Genomic DNA, 15,300 nt, shown 5'->3' on the forward strand with positions numbered 1-15,300 from the left:
GGGTTTTGACTGTTTTACTTATTGTATGCAGAATCTTTTAAATACAGTCAGATCTGTATGTACAGTTGTGCTCAAAGGTTTACATACCCTGGCAGAATTTTAGCTTTTTTTTTTTTTTGCCATTTTTAAGAGAATATGAATGTCAACACAAAAACTTTTTCACTCATGGTTAGTGGTTGGGTGAAGCCATTTATTGTCAAACAACTGTTTCTTTTTAAATCAAAATGACAAGAAAACTACCCAAATGAACCTGATCAAAAGTTTACATACCCCTGTTCTTAATACTGTGTATTGCCCCTTTAACATCACTGACAGCTTGGAGTCTTCTGTGGTCATTTTGGACGAGGCTCTCTGATGATAAAGCTGCCACTGAATATGTCTTGGACTTTATTTACATTAATTACAAAGCAATACAGGGGTGGTGGCCACATGCAGATCCAACTTGGATTTGCTGTGGCGACCCCGAGTGCAAACAAGGGAGCAGCCGAAGGGACTTACTTTACAAAGCAATACAAATAGTATGGCACTTTATGGTAAATCTGCATGGCGTAGACAGTTGTCAAAAACTGAGTGACTGTGCAAGAAGTAGAAGAGTGAGGAAAGCCACCAAGACACCCAGACAACCCATAAGAAGTTATAGGCTTACATGGCTGTGATTGGAGAAATTATGCACAGTGCAAGCTTTGCATTTTGTATCACCAGTTATCCATCTTCATGATGAAGTGGTACAGAGGAGGATTTTCTTAAAAAGAAGACCTGAAAGTTTAGCTACAAATTACCAGAAGGTACATCTGAGATGCAAGCCTGGATTTGATCTGTTTTGGTGAAAGAAAGTCCATGAGTGAAAAAAAAAAAGTTTTTGTGTTGTCATTCATATTTTAAAAATGGCCAAAAAAAAGCAACAATTTTGCAAGGGTATGTAAACTTTTGAGCACAAATGTATTTGGGCAGCAATACTTGTAATTTTGCTTCTGTAAACCACATTTCTTAATTGAAAAATTCTTGTCCAGGATACATTCACTGACTTGAAAATGTTCATACCTATTCTTGAACTTGTTGAAAGGAAACTGGTTTATTTTGAAAACAATCTTTATAATTACATATTAAGATTACATATGGCCTCTCAAAACAGGGGTATTGTTTAAGGGTGATTCTTTAACTACGGGCACTATTGGCCTTGTAAATGTAATTTCCACCACACCATTGCCTTACAATATAAAGCGCCTTGGGGCAACTGTTTGTTGTGATTTGGCGCTATATACATGTGCTCTGATGTCACTGTTTATCTCCATAGAAACTACCCAAACAATCTTTCATACAAACTGTTTAAAGGGACATTACAGTGTTGTGGTGGAAATTACGGCAGTGTTGGACAACTACATTTTGTTAAAAAAAAAAACAGTTGTATGACATTGAATACCCCAATTATGTTTAGATTATTTTACTGATTTTATTCAGGGATATTTTAAAACATTAGAAAAAACATTTCTTTACTATTCATTTTTATCATTGAAGATCAAAAGTCTGGGTGTGGGACAAGCACAAAACGGCAATATTTGCATATAATGATGCTGAAAAAAGGTGAAAAAGTCATCATAGACTACTAGAACAAATTTCTTAACACACTTTCATTGTAAAGATAACTATAAAAGTGTGAAATTTCCCCTTTTTTCTGTTTTTCATTCAATATGATCAAAGGGCATAAGTGCCCGTAGTCTAAGAATCACCCTTAAAAATTATGTGAAACCCCTTAAAGCTAGAGTGTGTATTGCATTACTGGTCCCTTGCTTTCTCTTGTGATGCAATATGTGATTCCCCCATTTAACAAAAATATCTATCAAACTCGTTAGCCTGCATTAGCAACTAGCAGACAGTCGCTGTGTCCCATTTCAGCCGCTGCACACCTCAAGGCTGCAGCCTTCTTTTCCCCAACAACAGGCGCATCTCTCGTAGCTAAAACAATCCCATGACTCATTGCATCACCCTCCCCCACAAAAAGTTCATTAAATAAGTAAAGACAACACTAAGTCTAAATACACTAAAGACTAAGATCACCTTAGTACAACCCCTGGCAAAAATTATGGAATCACCGGCCTCAGAGGATGTTCATTCAGTTGTTTAATTTTGTAGAAAAAAAGCAGATCACAGACATGACACAAAACTAAAGTCATTTCAAATGGCAACTTTCTGGCTTTAAGAAACACTATAAGAAATCAAGAAAAAAAGATTGTGGCAGTCAGTAACGGTTACTTTTTTAGACCAAGCAGAGGGAAAAAAATATGGAATCACTCAATTCTGAGGAAAAAATTATGGAATCACCCTGTAAATTTTCATCCCCCAAATTAACACCTGCATCAAATCAGATCTGCTCATTGACATTGACCCTATGCCATGACATTGACCCTATGTGTCTTTTTGCAAGGAATGTTTTTGCAGTTTTTGCTCTATGGCAAGATGCATTATCATCTTGAAAAATGATTTCATCATCCCCAAACATCCTTTCAATTGTCCAAAATATCAACATAAACTTGTGCATTTATTGATGATGTAATGACAGCCATCTCCCCAGTGCCTTTACCTGACATGCAGCCCCATATCATCAATGACTGTGGAAATTTACATGTTCTCTTCAGGCAGTCATCTTTATAAATCTCATTGGAAAGGCACCAAACAAAAGTTCCAGCATCATCACCTTGCCCAATGCAGATTCGAGATTCATCACTGAATATGACTTTCATCCAGTCATCCACAGTCCACAATTGCTTTTCCTTAGCCCATTGTAACCTTGTTTTTTTCTGTTTAGGTGTTAATGATGGCTTTCGTTTAGCTTTTCTGTATGTAAATCCCATTTCCTTTAGGCGGTTTCTTACAGTTCGGTCACAGACGTTGACTCCAGTTTCCTCCCATTCATTCCTCATTTGTTTTGTTGTACATTTTTCGATTTTTGAGACATATTGCTTTAAGTTTTCTGTCTTGACGCTTTGATGTCTTCCTTGGTCTCCCAGTATGTTTGCCTTTAACAACCTTCCTATGTTTGTATTTGGTCCAGAGTTTAGACACAGCTGACTGTGAACAACCAACATCTTTTGCAACATTGCGTGATGATTTACCCTCTTTTAAGAGTTTGATAATCCTCTCCTTTGTTTCAATTGACATCTCTCGTGTTGGAGCCATCATTCATGTCAGTCCACTTGGTGCAACAGCTCTTCAAGGTGTGTTCACTCCTTTTTAGATGCAGACTAACAAGCAGATCTGATATGATGCAGGTGTTAGTTTTGGGGATGAAAATTTACAGGGTGATTCCATAATTTTTTCCTCAGAATTGAGTGATTCCATATTTTTTTCCTCTGCTTGGTCTAAAAAAGTAACCGTTACTGACTGCCACAATCTTTTTTTCTTGATTTCTTATAGTGTTTCTTAAAGCCAGAAAGTTGCCATTTGAAATTACTTTAGTTTTGTGTCATGTCTGTGATCTGTTTTTTTTCTACAAAATTAAACAACTGAATGAACATCCTCCGAGGCCGGTGATTCCATAATTTTTGCCAGGGGTTGTATTTCTCTGTTTTTCTTGTTTAATGCTGGCAAATTATACAGTATTGTATGTCTTTCTGATGACTGTTTTTTCTCTGTTTAAGGTGCAGCTCCATCCAGAGATGGGAGTTGTATTTGTGTTGGCGATCCTCCTGTCCTGTCCGCCAATAGCATTTCTTGTATATTTGTCCGTGAATTGTTCTGAAATTTATGTTTGTAGCATGGCCCAAGCAGCGGGTCACCCCTTTGAGTCTGGTCTGCTTGAGGTTTCTTACTCAGAGGGAGTTTTTCCTTACCACTGTTCCTCTGGGGGTTGGTAAGGTTAGACCTTACCTGTGTGAAGCACTGAGGCAACTCTGTTGTGATTTGGCGCTATATAAATGAAAATAAATTGAAATTGAAAATTGAAGTAATGTTTCAAAGTATAATTATGCTAAGATCAACTTATCCCAAAGGAAACTGAGTACTGAAAAATGACTTCTAAACTATTGGTTACGCCCCCTTAGGGTGTGTGTAGCATGTAGCTGTCAAGGTTGCTAGGTGTAGGAACGGGGTAAGCTATTGATGGAATAGCAAAATGCTCTGTGGGTGAGTTTCTGTGTAGGCTCTCAGTTGTCCAGGTAGTTTCCATAGTAGAGAAGCTTGAAAGATTCAAGCTTCTCTACTCTGTGGGTTAGACGATCTCATTTCAAAGCGGCTTTTTTTGGCTTCTGCGGCCTCGGTCTGCCTGAAATCTGAAGAGTTTTGTCGGGCACAGCCCTTAGAAGGATGCAGACCCTGAACTAAGGTATAGCAGCTGTACAGGGGAGCAACCACAGATTCCTTTTAGTCTTTTACAGTGTGGACAAACGAAGAAAAAACAAGCATGTCCCCGTTCCCATGTCTGTATGAAGAGCTCGTGAGCTTATGAAAACAATGAACAGATGGTTATTTCCATTTCTCTGAATAAACACTCCTACACCCTAGCTTTAAATTCAAGTTGTAAGTCTACACTCAAGCAGTTTCATTTCCCATCCACTGTGGGGGTGTATGATGCAGAATTACCAAAAAAAATTCTTCAACTACTTACGCGTATGTAGCTAAAAGTGTGATGCAGGATCCGCCCTGAACCATCATTACATCCAGCGAAGAGCCCTACAGTTAAGCTGGTCCACAAATAAAGTTGAGGGAGTGCTCTGACTTTCCTTAACTCTTCTGCAGGTAGTAAAGGAAAGTTATCACTTGCATTCCTGTAGAATGTGGTAACTATCATACAGTACATGGCCTGTTCCAACCTGCTAAGTGATGTGTGTTCCAGGCACAGACACTGAAAAGTTGGAGAGTTTCAGCTGAACTGGTTTTGCATTGATTTGTCTGGTATGAACTTGTCTGACTGTCAAAAGACACGTCGAGAAAGGGTACGTGGTATTTGGATATATTTTAATTACAGGTCAGTCACATTTATTACAAAAGGTTCATGTAAAAGTGGTTAAATGTAAAGGGGAAAAAATCCCTGAAATAAATACAAGTACATTTATGTTATTATGGTGTTATGATAGTCATAGTAGGTGTAAAAGCATGAAGACTCTACTGACCAGGATCGAATGGACAAGTCCAACAGATGTATATGTGACAAACTTGTACGGTACTTCAATTGCTCTCCTCCTCTTGGCACTTAGGTCGTTTTGTGGCACTCTGTACCAAGAGTACAACACACGCAGGCTCACTGTTTTCGCTATTTGTCGCGTTAACAGTAACACCGTGACTCCCACAAAGAAGCGAGCCGCGCCTTGAGCCAGCGCGTTTGCCGTCAGTGTTGATAGAGGTACGGGCAACCCCTCCTGAGGTTCAAAAGTCTGGCCGAGCTGCTCGTTCACCCAGTATCCCACGGAGCACCCAACCCATGATCCTAAAATTGTGGTTGTGTCACCTTGTGTGGGGCTGTAATGGTCCAGTTGTGGGTAAGTGTAGCTGAGGAACAGAGCCAGGAGCAATGCAGAGATGGGGGAGAGGCGGCTGCTGAGCTGAAAACGGTCAAAGGTTTGCCAGTACGGGTAGGTGATACATATGAGGACGACTGAAATCAAAGCGCCACAGACCACATCCTGGAAGGACAAAGACAATTTATTACTTGATTATAAATAGTACATACATCAGTTGATACAGTCAAAGAGTGAAACAAAATAATCAGAGCCGTTCTTAATGAGGTATTGCTGGGCAACAGGGCAAACGTTTTAGTTCATGTTTGCATTCATCTGTAGACACTAGACACGATCTAAGTGATAGCCCTTGAAGGTACGGTTCACCTTAGGAGTGTTTGAACTCTTACTACAAAATACTTCCAGGCACAAAGGACATAATATTTTGAACACCATCCTCAAACTGTCATTTTTACCTCTTGGGGGAACCTAAGTACCCAATAACTAATTCAAACCATGTACATAGGTATTTTCAGAGTGACAAAATTTCATGAGCTTAACAACAATGTTGCATTAACATTTAGGAATTACACCCAATTTTAGCAATTTTTTTCATACATAGTTCCTCTTTTTCCACAGCCCATAATTGGACAACTGCAGGAATGACAGTTAATACAAATCGTCAATTTTCCAGCCATTTTTCTTTAGACAGCTCAGGGGGTGGATACATGTAGAGTGCCTTGATTGGAGAGTGGTGTCAACTCAGAACATGGCGCCATTATGGGTCTAACTGCTGAAGTACTGATGGACCTTGAATGTTTTCAGCATTTTTTAAAATCATTTAACCACATACAGCAACACATCCAGGTACAGATAATATCAAAATAAATATAAAAATAGTTAAGCTATCAAATTTACAATTTATGATGATTTAATTCATTTAAAGCCTGATTTATGCAGCTGCTGTTCTTTAACTCCGTGTCATGCAATGGTGTGTGTGACCATTTTAAGATTCTCTGTCTCTGGATTATGCTTTATTATGGACTAATGTGATCCTCAACAAGCTTTTCTTTCTACATCACCTCCAAATCAAAGGTAAGCTGTACATTTTCCTCTTTTGTCAACTTTGTGCTGTAAATGTGATGCAGACTTTTCTGATCTATTTATCAGTGTGTGTGCTATAAAAACTATTAGAATATGATAGGAGACAAAGGATTAAAAGCAGAAAAGTGTCAAATCACAGCCTTTTGTGTTTAACAGGTGCACATCAGGCTGCGGGTCCGAGTCTGAACACTGAAAAAAGTCAACGGTCTGACTTTTAATCACAAATGACTCCTCTCCCACTTTTCACAAATTGGCGAGTGTCAGAGCTGAACTTTAATTTGTGCCTCTGCACGTCCAGACTGCTCCGAGTTTTACACTGTGATCGGATGGGACATTTTATCTGATGTGAGCGAAAAATCCGCTGTACAAAATCAGTTATACTTGTATATGGTGTTTATTACATGGAAAACAATGCAGCCGATCTGCTCTGTGTCAGCCTGATCCCGTCAGATCTCAGAAGATAAGCAGTGCAGGACCTGGTTAGTACTTGGATCAGTGTGTTTCTCCAGGTAACACTGGAGTTGCGTCAGGAAGGGCATCCGGCGTAAAACCTGTGCCAAATATCAATGCGGATCTGGTTTTATCTGCTGTGGCGACCCCGCACACAAAAACGGGAGCAGCCGAATGGACAACCATTACACGGACAACAATACAAAAACCTGGGGACTTTTTTTGTCCGGTGACTGCGAATATTTGATTTATACGATGATGGTTTAGTTGAATTTTATTGTACATGGGACTGAACAATAAATTTACCTCTCAAAGCTTTGATGATGATTTCGGCTTCCGTCTCACACAGCTGACTTTATTCTCCTAAAGTTTTCTTCTGTTCGGATCTGAAGGGAATCTGTACATCTTGAACACCTTGCTGTGACTATTTCTGCATCCAAATGCACAGCAACCCGGCATTTTCAGTTTATAAATAAATAAAATAGCTGGATTTACATGCAGACAGATTAACAGTTAACACTATTTTTGCCCCAAGGCGGCACCATGAGTCACATGATTTTTTTTTTGACTCGTCATGTCGCCACTCTCTAATAAAGGCACTCTAGATACATGAACATCTCTAAGTCACTGAAGGTCTTTGATTTAATTTACATCAATCATTAAGAAGGACTGAGGGCGGGGGTGACGGCCTAATGATCAAGTGCACTTGTTTCCCGAGCAGAAGGTTCCTAGTTCAAGGCCACACCTGCCTGCTCTCCATGTAATGTGGAGTTGCGTCAGGAAGGGCATCTGACGTACCACTTGTGCTAAATCAACATTCAGCACAGCTATAGCGACCCAGAGAAGAAGTAGTTACTTATTAAGAAAGACCAAATGGATGGACTTCAACTAGATTAGATTTTTTTTTGTTTCTTATATGAAAATTCTCTTGTACTTTTTGGATAGTACTCATAGAGATGCATTTCAGGAGAGATCTGTCTGAACCCAGTATTTCTAAAAAGTTGGAAGTTAGTGATCACAGTGAATTCGCACTGTGTCGGCTGGAGGAGATGAAAACAGCTTGGGCAACAATAACCTCTGTTAGTGATTGTATTTCTCTCATTCACTTTCTCAGTATATACTCAGGACCAAGAGCTCATGTGTTTGCCATATATACAATCTATGATAACTGCTCATTTCTGTGACTATAGATAAGATATCTCAGATAAATTTCAACAAAACCCAATCTAGATCACCTTTTTTTAAGCTCTTTGATTTCTGCTACATTGAAAGACAGATTACAGTTTAATCTTTTATATCTTAACGTTATTGCCTCATGACATCATAAAGATCTGAGATGATCAATAAAAATCCAAATCTTGACTTCCCTCCTTTATGGACTGGCAAGTAATACTAAAAGCAACCCCTGGTGGAGGTGTGCACTCTGAGTGCCCTTCTAGTTTGAAAGAATGGTATTTTCTTGTTCATTCAGTTGTTTAATTTTGTAGAAAAAAAGCAGATCACAGACATGACATAAAACTAAAGTCATTTCAAATGGCAACTTTCTGGCTTTAAGAAACACTATAAGAAATCAGGAAAAAAAATTGTGGCAGTCAGTAACGGTTACTTTTTTAGACCAAGCAGAGGGGGGGGGGGGGGAAAAAATGGAATCACTCAGTTCTGAGGAAAAAATGATGGAATCATGAAAAACAAGAACGCTCCAACACACTAGTATTTTGTTGCACCACCTCTGGCTTTTATAACAGGTTGCAGTCTCTGAGGCATGGACTTAATGAGTGACAAACAGTACTCTTCATCAATCTGGCTCCAACTTTCTCTGATTGCTGTTGCCAGATCAGCTTTGCAGGTTGGAGCCTTGTCATGGACCATTTTCTTCAACTTCCACCAAAGATTTTCAATTGGATTAAGATCCGGACTATTTGCAGGCCATGACATTGACCCTATGCGTTTTTTTTGCAAGGAATGTTTTCACAGTTTTTGCTCTATGGCAAGATGCATTATCATCTTGAAAAATTATTTCATCATCCCCAAACATCCTTTCAATTGATGGGATAAGAAAAGTGTCCAAAATATCAACGTAAACTTGTGCATTTATTGATGATGTAATGACAGCCATCTCCCCAGTGCCTTTACCTGACATGCAGCCCCATATCATCAATGACTGTGGAAATGTACTTGTTCTCTTCAGGCAGTCATCTTTATAAGTCTCATTGGAACGGCCCCAAACAAAAGTTCCAGCATCATCACCTTGCCCAATGCAGATTCGAGATTCATCACTGAATATGACTTTCATCCAGTCATCCACAGTCCACGATTGCTTTTCCTTAGCCCATTGTAACCTTGTTTTTTTCTGTTTAGGTGTTAATGATGGCTTTCGTTTAGCTTTTCTGTATGTGAATCCCATTTCCTTTAGGCGGTTTCTTACAGTTCGGTCACAGACGTTGACTCCAGTTTCCTCCCATTCGTTCCTCATTTGTTTTGTTGTGCATTTTCGATTTTTGAGACATATTGCTTTAAGTTTTCTGTCTTGACGCTTTGATGTCTTCCTTGGTCTACCAGTATGTTTGCCTTTAACAACCTTCCCATGTTGTTTGTATTTGGTCCAGAGTTTAGACACAGCTGACTGTGAACAACCAACATCTTTTGCAACATTGCGTGATGATTTACTCTCTTTTAAGAGTTTGATAATCCTCTCCTTTGTTTCAAGTGACATCTCGTGTTGCAGCCATGATTCATGTCAGTCCACTTGGTGCAACAGCTCTCCAAGGTGTGATCACTCCTTTTTAGATGCAGACTAACGAGCAGATCTGATTTGATGCAGGTGTTAGTTTTGGGGATGAAAATGTACAGGGTGATTCCATAATTTATTCCTCAGATTTGAGTGAGTCCATATTTTTTTCCCTCTGCTTGGTCTAAAAAAGTAATCGTTACTGACTGCCACAATTATTTTTCCTGATTTCTTATAGTGTTTCTTAAAGCCAGAAAGTTGCCATTTGAAATGACTTTAGTTTTGTGTCATGTCTGTGATCTGCTTTTTTTTTTCTACAAAATTAAACAACTGAATGAACATCCTCTGAGGCCGGTGATTCCATAATTATTGCCAGGGGTTGTATATATATATATTTTTTTCAATTTATTTTCATTTATATAGCGCCAAATCACAAGAGAGTTGCCTCAAGGCGCTTCACTCAAGTAAGGTCTAACCTTACTAACCCCCAGAGCAGCAATGGTAAGGAAAAACTCCCTCTGAGGAAGAAACCTCAAGCAGACCAGACTCAAAGGGGTGACCCTCTGCTTGGGCCATGCTCCAGACATAAATTACAGAACAATTCACAAAATGAATATACAGGAGATATATATATTATATATATATATAAAATACAGCCAAGGATGGTGTCTGTCAGTAGGATCTCTCAAAATGGAAATGAATGGATTTCAGTCAAGTTTGATGGAAATGTTGGTAATGGGTCAAGGAACAACTCATTAAATATTGGTGTGGATCCAGATCAAGTCACTGATCTGGGTGCTTTGAGCCTGATTTCTTTCACCCTGATTACACAATCAAGGGGCGGTGCCTGCCTGTTAATCTTTGATTTAGGTTCCTTTGATCCTGCTTACACGTTTAAAGGGCAAAGCCTTCAATCCATCATTGTCTATACCCGCTTATGGGTCACAGGGGGCTGGAGGCTATCCTAGCAGACATATGGCATGAGGTGGGGTACACCCTGGGTTGGACACCAGTCTACTGCAGGGCAAATCCTGCCTTTTAAATGTTTGATCCAGAGCCCTTTAATCTTGTCTTTGATCTCTGACCACGATTCCTTTCATCCTGATTACAAGATCAATGCAATCAAGCCACACTTTCTTTGCACAGACGTATAGTTGCAGAGATAACAATAATAACCTTTATTTAACCATGTAGAATTCCAATGAGATCAAAACCTCTTTTACAAGGATAATGATCTAAAACTGTAGGATAAAAATATAAGACTGAGGTCATCCATTAGACTGATAAGGTGGCAAGAGAAGATGTACTCCGAGTGCACTTCTATTTCAAAACTAATGACTGTTTAATAACCATCAATATCATAAGAGTTTTGCATGAAGACTAAACACAGCACATATGGTGACTCAAGTTGCCGTTGTCTTGGATCAAAGCCCGAGGCTGGCAGTTTACGCAGACACAGACATGAATAATGAATCCTGCAGTGGGTTTTGAATGTTTCATGCTGTGTTTGAGTGCGGTCACTCGCTCACCAACATTGAGTGCATGCCCGTGTACAGACGGCTGAGACACACCAGAGAGGACAGCGTCACCGCAATCAGCAGGCCCACCTCGAACTGGAACTGAGAACACAAACACACTCATGCCATCAGTTACATGCACACACGCAAGACGACACTGCTCCCGATAGGAGATCAAACTTGTCAGTTATCTTTCTCTGAGTTGTTCCTGACCGTGTCTGCGTATGTGGTTGCTCAGTGGGGTTTGGTAAGGTTAGATCGTGCCCTAAAGAAGTGCCTTGGGGTGACTTATGTTGTGATTTGGCCCTGTATGAATAAACTGAATTCTCAGTGCCATCCTGAATGCCTCAAATTCTGCCTTGCATACATGAGAACTTATGACTTAAAAAAAAATAAATAAATAAAAAATCCTCTCCAGCTCTTTTTCCTGGTGGTTTGTGATCAGACTGTCACCTCGTCACTAATGATGAATCCTTCCCCTCTGCACCGCCTGTCCGTTCTTCCCCTCTCTCTCTCTTTCTCTCTCTCCCTTCAGTACCTTTGGCAGCAGGTTTTTGTCTCCTGCTTCATTTCAATAACACTGAGGCCTTCTGTATTCATTCACCACCTTCAACCTCCCCTCCTGTGCACCCTCTTTTTTCATGTCTTTTCCTGTCTTTTACAGCTGGAACCCTATACAGCTGCAGTTCATGAAGTTTTTTTTCTTTTTATGTCCACAAAGGATGGTGGGGACAGGAGAGGGGCCGGGCGGGTGTCAATGTGATTGACTGTTGTGACCTCTGACCTCCTCTGAGAACCAGGCGAGTAGCCCCGGGGCCATTCAGGACCTCTGAAACAGACCACTATTCCCTTCAGGAATTTGAGCCTACGTATAACTGCTCTACTGTACACGGCCGTATTTGAGATGATCATTCTGAAGTGATTCTGCTAATCAGACTGACATTTGCTGGAATGTCAAACTGAATTAAAATTACAATAGTTCATTAAAGCCTGACCGGGCTACTCTGTTTTATTGACTCAGCAGTGGAGCATCAGAAATAAAGAGGAGGAGGAGGGCGGCGCACATGAACACCGACAGTCATTGACTCGTTGAGTCCATCAGAAGACCAAACAGCAGCTCAAAGGGTGTGGCTGATGGTGACTGATGATGAGCACTGCTGGCTCTGGCCCTCCCTGCCCATTGTGCAACAGCTCAGTCTGGATTCAGTGACGGACACGAGGGCCACGCCCCTCACCACACTCCACTACCACTTAAAGCACCCATCCACACACATCCAATGGCTTCAATACTTTATTACCTCAAGGAGAGCAAAGGTTACATGATTGATCCTATTTGTGCAGGATCAAACTCAAAGTAGATTAAGATGCCCTGACACTTGCAAGCACATCGTCGTGACGATCTCCACCCGCTGTGTTCCCAGCTGGACACTGTGCTTTGTTCCACTGGATGCCACGCGTTGCGCGCTGGATGTTGTGTATATAAAATAATTGTTTCGTAGCGGATTAATGATTTTTTTCCCCCCCTCAGAGTTCAGGCCCAGATCCAGACCGGTTTGGACTGATGCAGTTGCATCGGTCAGATTTTTTTTACGCATCCTCACGCATTCGTCATCAGTAAAAAAAAAAAAAAATCTTGAATAATCCTGAATAGTGCCGAACGTGTCCCCGCGGTGAACACAGCTTTTGATTTGATCCCACAATGCACTGCGCAGGTGTACACACACAGGAAAATTCAAACCAGATCAAAACAAACATAGCGTCAGTCTAGTCGAGTCGATGATCATGGCATCCGGGAAAAAAGTTGTTGTGCAAGGAAAACTGGACGCTTATTCCAGCGACAAACGGTGAGTGGTTTATAAATAGTTTTCAGACAATAGTGTGATGACTGAAATTAAATTTTCAGTGGTTTTCCAACTAAAATTGTTGGTCAATCGATGCCCGAAACTTGGAAAAAAACCCACTTGCTCAGTCGCTGTTGGTTGATGATGCCGACGATATCGGACATGCTACATGCATTGATTGTGAAAGTATTTAATTTATCCATAAATCATCATGGAAGTATGCCTGGTTTAAGTGTATTAATGCCACACACAAACTTTCAGATCGGAAAACATTTTATTTATTTACTAAATACATGTACCTGAATGAAGGCACCCATTCGGTCACGTGGCATAGGACACTTTCCGTTAATCAAAGAAATTAAATCATTGTTGACACACAGAACTTTCTTCATATTTTAAATACACTGTAAATTGGTAGTTATATTTTTCTTCTGGAGCGAATAAATACTATTAGAAATAAATTCTATAAAATTCCAAAAACTACACTGTAAATTTGTAGATCTATTTTCTTTTCTGGAGCGAATAAATATTAAAAATAAATCCTATAAATTTCTAAAAACTACGAGGTCTGTTAGAAAAGTATCGGACCTTTTTATTTTTTGCAAAAACCTGATGGATTTGAATCACATGTGCTTGCATGAGCCAACCTTGAACCTTTGCGCGCATGCGTGAGTTTTTTTTTCCATGCCTGTTGATTGCGTCATTTGCTGGTAAGCAGCCTTTGTGTGAGGTTGTGTGTAGTGCTCTCGGCAGATTTTCATTGCAAGGAAAATGATGGAACGACTGGAGCAGCGCCGCATCAAATTTTGCCAGAAACTGGGCGACAGCCAGGTGGAAAACATTCAGAAGATTCAGACGGCTTTCGGTGACTTTTCAGTCGTGTGACTATCCGAGAAATTGTGGAAGAGGTGGGCATGTCACAGCATGTCCTGTGAGACTTCAACACGAAGGCGCTTTTGCTCCGTCAGCAGCAGCATGAATTTCACCGCCACTCTTTTCATGGCCAAATCTTCTGTCACAGTGGAATGTGCCGAAAAAGTGCTGATGTCCACCTCTTCCACAATTTCTCGGATAGTCACATGACGGTCCCGCATCACCTCAGCGTTCACTTTGGAAATTATCTGGTCATTTCAGCATGTCGATGGCTGACCGGAGCGTGGCTCGCTCTCCACCGTTGTGCGGACGTCTTTAAACCGGTTGTACCGCTCCTTAATCTGTGTGATGCCCATAGCATCATCACCGAAAGCCGTCTGAATCTTCCGAATGTTTTCCACCTGGCTGTCGCCCAGTTTCTGGCAAAATTTGATGCGCCGCTGCTCCAGTCGTTCCGTCATTTTCCTTGCAATGAAAATCCGCCGAGAGCACAACACATGTCTTCCCACAAAGGCTGCTTGGCAGCAAATGATGCAATCGACAGGCGTGAAAAAATTCACGCATGTGCATGAAGGTTCAAGGTTGGCTCATGCAAGCACATATGATTCAAATCCATCAGGTTTTTGCAAAAAATAAAAAGACCTACCAGACCTCGTACACTGTAAATCTGCAGATCTACTTTTCTTCTGGAGCAAAAATAAATTATGCAAAATTCTAAAAACTTGATTTTTAAATTATAGGAAAGTTCCACACGAATAAAATAAAATACGAATAAAAGAATGAAGATTATTGAATAACAAGACGCATAGAATTTTTATTTTATCATTGGGCATCCAGCCCTGGAGTTGGCTGTAGAAAACGCCTCTAATCACTTCCGGAATCACAGAGGGACGCTCCAGCAGCAGCATCAGCTGTTCTCTCTCTCTCTCGTTCTCTCTCTCTCTCTCGTTCTCTCTCTCATGCGGCGATGAATGAGGTGGAGAAATCACAACTATAAGCAGTGCTCACCTGGATCCTGGAGGGGGCGCTGAGCAGAAAAGTAAAGGAGATGGCAATGGCAGCCATGGCGTGTGTGGAGGGCAGCCCATATTCTGCATCAACACGCATCTCTAGCTTCACCACAGGGGGCGACAGAGGGCGAGGCAGCTTTAACACATCCTTCATCACCTGGCCAACATACATCACCAACTAAGACAAAAACAACAAAACACACTGGTTTTAGGCTGAATTAATGCTGCCAGATAATCTTGACATGAATTACTGCCCCGTTCGAAACATTTGTGTGTAAACAAAAAAAGTAATCAAATAAGCTACAGAAATTTTCTGAGGTAAATAAAACAGTTATATTTATTATAATT

The 15,300-nt window shown here is 40.5% G+C and overlaps 1 protein-coding gene across 2 annotated transcripts in view; it reads right to left on the reverse strand.

Annotated features, from left to right (window-relative positions):
• Window positions 1–4,933: 4,933 nt before the first annotated feature.
• Window positions 4,934–15,300, reverse strand: part of sgpp2 (sphingosine-1-phosphate phosphatase 2) — a 34,354-nt gene continuing 23,987 nt past the window's right edge. For both annotated transcript variants that reach the window (XM_034167827.1, XM_034167828.1), the window contains 3 exons: window positions 14,951–15,130; window positions 11,241–11,330; window positions 4,934–5,615 (listed from right to left, as the gene is read on the reverse strand). In XM_034167827.1, the coding sequence (XP_034023718.1) occupies window positions 5,070–5,615; window positions 11,241–11,330; window positions 14,951–15,130 (816 nt within the window). In that variant the 3' untranslated portion in view covers window positions 4,934–5,069. The remainder of the gene's footprint in view (window positions 5,616–11,240; window positions 11,331–14,950; window positions 15,131–15,300) is intronic.

The sequence above is a fragment of the Thalassophryne amazonica genome, chromosome 4, assembly GCF_902500255.1.
Source record: "Thalassophryne amazonica chromosome 4, fThaAma1.1, whole genome shotgun sequence".
Classification (NCBI taxonomy): Eukaryota; Metazoa; Chordata; class Actinopteri; order Batrachoidiformes; family Batrachoididae; genus Thalassophryne; species Thalassophryne amazonica.